This window comes from Phaethon lepturus, unplaced genomic scaffold (genome assembly GCF_000687285.1).
Source record: "Phaethon lepturus isolate BGI_N335 unplaced genomic scaffold, ASM68728v1 scaffold4709, whole genome shotgun sequence".
In the NCBI taxonomy this organism is placed as follows: Eukaryota; Metazoa; Chordata; class Aves; order Phaethontiformes; family Phaethontidae; genus Phaethon; species Phaethon lepturus.
In genome coordinates this window covers 2,116-10,340 of record NW_010564036.1, presented here as the reverse complement: position 1 = coordinate 10,340, position 8,225 = coordinate 2,116, and the positions used below count along the sequence as shown (strand labels likewise).

At 36.5% G+C, this 8,225-nt stretch overlaps 1 protein-coding gene across 1 annotated transcript in view; it reads right to left on the bottom strand.

Moving 5' to 3' along the window:
* The window catches only part of LOC104626724 (otogelin-like), a gene marked incomplete at its 3' end in the record, with an annotated part of 66,533 nt that extends 59,732 nt beyond the window's left edge, over nucleotides 1-6,801 (bottom strand). The window contains exon 1 of the mRNA XM_010294721.1: nucleotides 6,720-6,801. Coding sequence (XP_010293023.1) covers nucleotides 6,720-6,801 — 82 coding nt within the window. The remainder of the gene's footprint in view (nucleotides 1-6,719) is intronic.
* Between the last annotated feature and the right edge of the window lie 1,424 nt (nucleotides 6,802-8,225).

The following is an 8,225-nucleotide window of genomic DNA, read 5'->3' as shown; positions in this document are numbered from 1 at the left end:
CTACCACACACAAATTGCTTTCAAATGTACACACCAAGGAACTCTGCACCCAACATTTAATTTGCATGCAAACTCTTGTCAGAATTCACAAATTGAATGCTGTTAAGACTTAGCCTTTTGTGAAGCTACCTCAAATATCATCACCAGCTGTTTTACTAAAGGGTGGTCAATGTAGAAGTTTAATGAGGAAAAAGGTCATTTTAAAGTTCCTTCTGCTTTGTGAAATCCTAGAAACTTAGAAGAAAGAGGGTCTGTGCTCACAGCTGGCTATAATGCTAAAATGAGGAAGACTTCAAGAAACTTACAGTGTACCATAATTAAAAAAAAAGAGATTACATGTTCATCTACTTTAGGCCATGTGATTTCACAAACTATTACCTTCAGTTAAAAGTTTACAGAACCCTTGCTTACCAAGTTCTACCAAAATTTGTCGGTACAATTTATTGGTGTTCCAACGGCCATTTCCCTTTGCAAAAGCATTAGACTTTTTCAAAAGACTTTTAAAATATCCAAACAATTAATTTCAATCCCTTTGTTTTCAACAAACACCACCCTCATGAAGGAAAAAAAAAAAAAAGGGCCACGCTGAAAAGATCAAGGCAGGTAGACAAAGTAAAAGAGAACATTCCTTTGCCTAGGTAGCCCAAATAGCTAGCTCCTTTCCCTTCCTGCACCAGCATGAGTTCAATTTAAAAATTAACATGAGCACCACGTAGAAAGGTCTCTACTTATTCTGACTAAGCCACCTCATTTACATACTCAGTGACCAATCTTGTAACTAATGCAAAAGTCTTATTCCTCATCAAGAGAGGCAGACATCGATCTCTTTCACCTTGACTGCTGCGAGTCCTGTGTAATCAGAGCTCAGGTCTCTGTTCTTTGTCTCTCTAAGATTATGCCCTACTGCCTGTCCAGTTACAATAATCCGTAATTAGACTGCAAGTCATGTTCCACTTAACTATAGAGGAAGCTAGCCCCCTTTTGATGTTTCGAGTTGAATGATTCTCCTTTAGGCATGGCTCAGGTAACCTGCTTCGAGCCACATTTATTCAGATTGTGCATCCAGTCAGCTGATCTGGGGACCCTTGCTGTCACTGGGAAAGATCTCCCTTGCTCCCTTTTAGAGAGAAAGTGAGTTAGTCAAATCTGAATTGGAAGTCAATGATGAGAATTTTCCTCTTTGTGAAGTTCTCCTCTGTCTGTGCATGTATGATTCTAAGAAAACATGATAAACATAGCTCTTTTATTTGCTTATATCCCTTTTCACATCACTGTACTATCTTTCCTTATACTATGTAGAAGAGCTCTGCGTGCAAAGATTTGTTATGCTTAACCAGGTAATGAAAGGAATACAATGTTGATTCAGATCACATTTAGTGATCCTACTACTGCACACAATATGGCCGCCATTGATCATCCAATTCTGCTCAATTAACACAGAAATACTTCCTCAGGCATCCAGAATAACAGAGAGTTCACTCTGATCTTTGTCATTAAAGGACTATAAGCTCCCTAAATAAACTAACCCATATGATCATATCACAAGTTTAGTTAGATCTCTCCTAGGGAGATGAGAAACACCTGCAGAACGGGAATAAACATCAAGACTAAACAAAGGTTAAAATTCAGAAAGGTTATGGAATAATATTATGTCCTTTGTTTACCTGAAAGTTACCTCTATTAAAAAGTCCTTAGCTCTTCTTTTTCCTTTGACATTATGCCAGAGTGCATTGAGTTGGAATCTCAAATTGAAAACTGGCGAGACTTTTCCAGCAGAAAGTGGCAGGTCTAAGTAACATGATTCAACTTGCATAAGTAATAATGTGATTTCTAACTCATGCCATTACAACCTGCAAGTCACTCTGATAATATGACCATTGTTGCCATGAAGCAACTTGTCTCAAATTCCTTCTTTATTGAACAGAGTGAAGACTTGGGATCATCTTATAATGCAGGTCTGAATTCTTCTCTGTTCCTCTCATTGCTTAAATACTCTAACCATCTGTTAATTACTGAATAGGCTGCAACCCCACTCTATATGTCGTTAGAGTTATTTTTGTCCATTGGGCATCCGGACCTCCATTTAGTCCATCCCCCTTCTTAATTCATTGGTGTCAGGCAGCGAGAGCCTTCAGGCCAGAGCTGGCACTCTGTAAGCAGCAGCAGAACCTCATGCCCATTCTTTATCACAGCCTTTGAAAAAGTGAGACTGTAACCTACTCTGTCTGCATTTCACTGCAAGTGTTTCTGGAGATAAGTGTCCAGGCTTCACAGAGGTGATTACTGCTGTTGCTCTCTCAAAAGAGATGCTTTAATAGCATCATGTAGACCTGACAAGAGGAAGTTCCAAAATCCATTTTGAAATACAGTACAGTGCCACCCAACTCTGGTTGGCCTTTCAAATGTTCTTCACCTGGGCTCCAAGCACAAGCTCTGCCAATTTTGTATGATAACTGTTGAAAGGCATATTGCATCTTCATCAAAATAAGCACTCATTTTGAATTATTATAGATGCAATATATTTTGCAGATTTGCATTTATGACATTATGCCCACTTAGTATACTATGCTTTCTTACATTACTACTTCTCTAGTAGTCTAAGTCTTTAGACTACTAAAAGACTACTACTCTTAAGAGTACTTAAAGATCTCTTGAACTTACTTCAGTTGCAAATAAACATGTTTTCTAGTAATAAAATTAGTATAGCTGAAAGTAATTTATATAATGTAAAGCCCTTCAGCATGAAGTGAGATACAGTCACTAACGAACAGCTCTACTCTTGGAGCACAAAGAGGTAACTGCAAAGAAAGCATGTATCTGTATCCCACAGAAAAGTTAAAGCACTAAATCAAAGAGACAGCTAAATTAAAGTTTTTTCACAAAGTACAAGCAAGCCAACACATTCAAGAACATGTTTGACTACTCAAATTACCATGCACATCATCTTTTAAATACTTGATTTTTATTTTAACCAGTTGCTCCAACTGAATTTTGTCCTCACTGGAATGGACCATTATCATCATCAATACATTATTAATTCTTGAAGATTTCTAACTGATGTGCACGTTCCTATGGGTATTTTTCTGTAAAACATTAAGCATGTCCTAGTGTTGGAATTCTGTATTTTGTTACTGTTTAAGACATAGCATGAAAAATTTCTTTAATGCAAATCACTGAAGTCAGGTTTCATTTCAGGGTCTTTATTATTCAATTCACTTGTACAGAATAGTTGAAGCATGAAAGATTAATTTAGAGATCTGAAAGTGATCAAGTCTTACTTGAGCTAGGTAAGTATGAGGTCCAGCCTGTTCCCTCAGCTGTTACAATTCTGCCCATTTACCAACTTTGGTCCTAACAGTTTCAGAGCACCAAGAGATTCATTTGCAGAAATAGACAAAGACTTTATAGTTTTCAGGATTCTTTAAAAGATGACACATTTTAAAAGTTTTATGCAAGTGTGTAAGAGGTCTGCCTGAAGGTTATCAAACTACTAAAAGGATCAATTATTTTAAAAATCAGCAAATTTTATTCTGAAATAGAAAAGTGAAAAAACAAAGCAGTTTGGGATAAGAATTTGCACAAAACATCAACTAGGACCTATAGCCATGCATAAAGGAGTAGAACATATGCTTAAAATTGAATATTTAAGCTTTTGCTGTCAACATTCTTGACATACTTTGTAAGTCTGCGTAATTTCCATTGCACACTTTCTCTAGAAAGCTTTCAAGTACCCTTTTGACTATGGGAGAAATAATGCAAGAAATAGCTTTTATCCTTCAACCTGTAGTCTTTGAAAGCATTTGCCTGTCACAGCACAAGTTTTCTGTGGCATACAGGCTTCAACAGGATGCAATACAGCCTTGAAATGAGGACAAAGATCTCATTACACTAGGATGTAAAATTTTCCTTTTCGAGATTGAGATTAATGAGTAGGATGTAATTTTAAACCTTCAATACTATGAGCCTTCTAGTTAGCTGCAGATTTTCTGCTCTGGTGCATCTCTTGAAATGAGCACACATATTATAAGGGACAAGTATCTTCTATAGTAACAGCAACTTTAATGTTTAAAGACTACATGTATGGTACAGTATTTTAACACAAGAAGATCTGAAGTGTTTAACCTGTTAGGAAGTTTCAGCAGTAGTTTGAAACTTACTTCCAGAGAGTATTTGTTTTGCATGTCCCAGGTTGTTAATATGCTTTAGCTCCAGAGTTTTGGGGGTTTTGTGTTCGGTTTGGGTTTTTTTGTTGTTGTTGTTTTGGGGTGGCTCTTTGTCATTTGTTTTGTTTGTGGTTTTTTTGGGTTTTTTTTTGTTTTTTTTTTTTTAAACTTCCACACAAATCTGTTTTTCATGTGAAGGAAGCTACAAGTTTAATAGCTACGTAAACTACATGTTAATGCTTCTCAATTATTCCGATAAACATTTCAAAGCTCAAAACCCATATTCCCTAGGTACAAGAAACTAACACAAGAATTTATCTCTTGGTGTTTACTTGTACTACACCAACTTTTTTGTTCTGTGGACATATAAGACATTACATCACCTTCTAAACTGCTTTCAGTTGACTAATACAACACAAAGGTAAAGAGTTATCTCACAATAATTCATGCATCCATTGTACAAAAATTCCACATAAAACATGTTGTTTGATCTACATATAGAGTTATAGGAAGTAAAAAAATGTTATCGCAACAAGAGTTGACAAGCAAGTCGTGAAATAATGTTCATAGATATTTCACTAAACTGGAGAATTGAGATAACCTACCTTGCGGGTTTTTTGGGTTTTTTTTGGTTTTTTTTGTTTTTTTAAAAAAAAGCTTTACTATTTCATATATCCCCAGATTGGTGCAAATCCCAGGCCATTGGCAGAGCTATAGCAGCTTACATCTCTCTTCAAATAGGAAGAGCCACAACAAAACCATTGTTCTAAGCATTTAGAGCGTGTTACCAAACTCTTGCACAAAGTAGATCAGGTTGTTCTTTTGTTTTTAATGTGTCTATCACAGACAGACAACAATGGATTCCATTTCCCACACAGAGCTTACTGGGATTTAAAAAGGAAACTTCCAAGTCTGGGTATTTGACTGTTTAAAAGTTTAGTAATCCTGATTTTACATGCCTTCAAGTATGGGCAATCATCAATAATTTTCAATGCATGTCTCCAACAACACTGTCCTGCCAAAGCAAGTACATCAGAAATGGAAAATCCTTATGATTTTTTTTACCTCAGAAATACGAATTTCAGAAAATAAGATCCTATTACATCTGCAAAGGGCAATGAAACCTAGCTCTTGCCATCATAACTACAGCCTCCTTTAAAAGCTTAGACATGTGATGACTTGGCATGAAATACTCACTACTCATTTCATTCTCCCTCCTAGATCTGTTCTTCCCTGTCTTAAATATTAGGTCTATTTAAGAAGCAACAAACTTGCACATAAACCCTTTTCAAGAGTATTATTAAAGTAGCAAAATGAATCTTAAAGTCTTTTTTCTAGCTCGATGCTCTGAAGCAGAACATGAAATCCACTAGTCCCCCCCCCTAAAATAAACCCAGGGAACGAAACAATTATTATAGCAACAAATTTCTCAGCACAACTTGCACATCTTCTCTTTGCAAGCTGCTTTATACGTTTTAAAAAATAGAGCTAAAAAAAGAACTACTTCTTGGTCAATAAGCTGGTACAATTGAACTCTCAAAGGCAGAGAGAGTTTTACTCGTGTTGACTGCTGTATTTGTAGAGCCATTTTATCATACACTCTATAAGATATTTTTCATATACTGGAGAGGATCATAAGTAATAGTTTTTATTTGAGTAACAGAAGCATAATATCATTCCTCCACATTCAGATACACACTTTTCAAAAGCTTCTGAAAACAGTATGTAGTCAAGAAATTAAAGGCCTTTGGAGATGACAACCTAATCACAATTGAAAAGAGTCCAGTCCACACATCAGTCTTGCATTTTGTGCTATAAAGCCAGGGGATGCAAACCCAGGCTATTCACTAGCAAGTCCCACATCCAATGCAACCTATCAGGCTGACTGAAGGGAACCTGGTGGTTTTGCGTAACTAAAATTACTCTGAACTATTTTGCCTCATGTTTCTCCTTTGTACAAGACAAGCATGACACAGCCTCTACAGAAGAGCTAACACAGAGGATCTTTACCCTTGAGCAAAGAGGTTTAAGCCTGTCCACTGCTGAAAATAAGATGCACCAAGGAAAGCCAGGATGCCAATTCCTCAAGCAAATGGCCACCATTGCAAGCTGGTGGCTAAGAGTACCTTATCCTGCTAACCTGTAGATTACACACACAAAAAGCATCCACAGATTACCTCAGCAAAAAAGTAACAAACTAAAAACCTCCAAGCACAGAAGAGATACAGGACAGGTAAATTAATAGCATCTAGGCAGCAATCCACATCTTTAGATACAAAAGCAGACTGCCCTGCTGAAAGCTCTTTGTTAGAAAAGCTGCAGTTCGAGACAGTCTTTCAAGTGAACAAACCAGAACCAGGTGTAAACTTCAAGCTAGGTCAAATCCCGTAATACATTGTCATACTCCTGTAGTCCTTTGGGACCAATCAAGGAAGAGCCCCTGTACCCTGAAGACCTGTATTAGCTATTTTAGGTTTTTCTTCATAAAAATAATTAAATGATGCAAAATATAATGGACAGTTTAAGTTATTTCATGTAGAAACATAAAGAACTTACTAGATGGTCCACATTTCATATTGTGAAGTCTCCTGTTCCGAGATAGGGATATCGTAGTAGATGAAGCGTTATAAACTGCCATTCCAGACTCCTTTCAGGAAGAACAAAGAAATCAGCAGCTATAACCAAGACACTTTACTGATAGACTGTGAAGACATTTTTAAATTCACCATTTTTAGTAAGCTCACTGCTTCATATTGGCTTACTAGAAAGTTATTTTACAATAGTGTGTTTTGATAAGAAGTATAGTCATTCTACTCAAGACTCCAGTAAAGGAGCATCAAAGTACATTATGCCTGAAGACAGCAGGCAGATTTTAAACCAGTTAAGCCAAAATGCCTAAAACCACATAACCAAAACAGTCCTCTGTGCCCTCCTCCATAGTCCTTTTACTCTCAATTACAGCCTCTATACCATCATGTGTATTTAACATCATTCTCAGTATAAACAATCTGCTGTTTTAGCTCTTATCACTCAGTTACAGTTTTTTTAAATCATTTTAAAGTATATACATGCATAAATCAGTAAACAATATCATAATAATTAACAGAATGTCTTATAAGGTCCTAAATTCACATATTTGCAAGAACCTGATCCAACACCCAGCAAAACCAACAGGTTTGTTTTGTGGCAGTTTTTTATTTGTTTTTTAAAAAGTTTCATAAACAGCCAGGTTAGTTTTCCTGGTATTTCCTGCCATCTTCTCCTTCATCTTTTTCTCTTGTTCTAGCATTCAAAAAATATATGATGACAGACTACAGCTTCTATTCTCTTCTGTTTCGTTTCTCATAAGGACTTCTGCCTTCAACAGTCAGCAGCAAGATATCTTGAGTTTTCTTGTATTAACTCCCAATATCATGGTGAATTAAGCTTTCTTTTTCTCCCATAAATTGCCCTTTGGAATCCCAGTGTTTCTAGTCTATTTGACTTTGTAATCGTTTTTATAAATTGGTCCATCATTATAATGTTGACTCCTCCCTTATTCTTGCCGTATTCATCTATTAATCCAACTTCTATTTCATTCTTCCGTCTGTCAGCAGCACCAGTCACAACCTGTCCACCTTCTTTCCAAAGTCAAATTACTTATACAGTGGCATCTGTAGCACTTCTGAATGAGAAATACACAGAGTCTTACCATAGTACCATGAGAAGAACTCAAAGTTTTGGGGGAACAAAAAAAAAACAACCCACAAACAGGAAAAAGAACCCACATGTTAGTTGTTAACAACTTACAAGTCAGTCATGGTCACTAGTTATTTGACAGCTTCTAGGTAAATTGAAGGGACAGCATTCCTTCACGCTGTTTTACCCAAGGATGATGCATAGTTTAGGTAGGATGACATACGAGTTCCTTCCCATCTTCTTTCAAGTACAAAGATTTAGCATTTTACTTATAAATTTGTGACCTTGCCTACCCCATTTATAGAGAAGTGGGACTACATATAAACTCAGCTATTTATACAAAGAGGTACTGTAGATGGAAATAGCCCTTTAAGATGCAGCTTT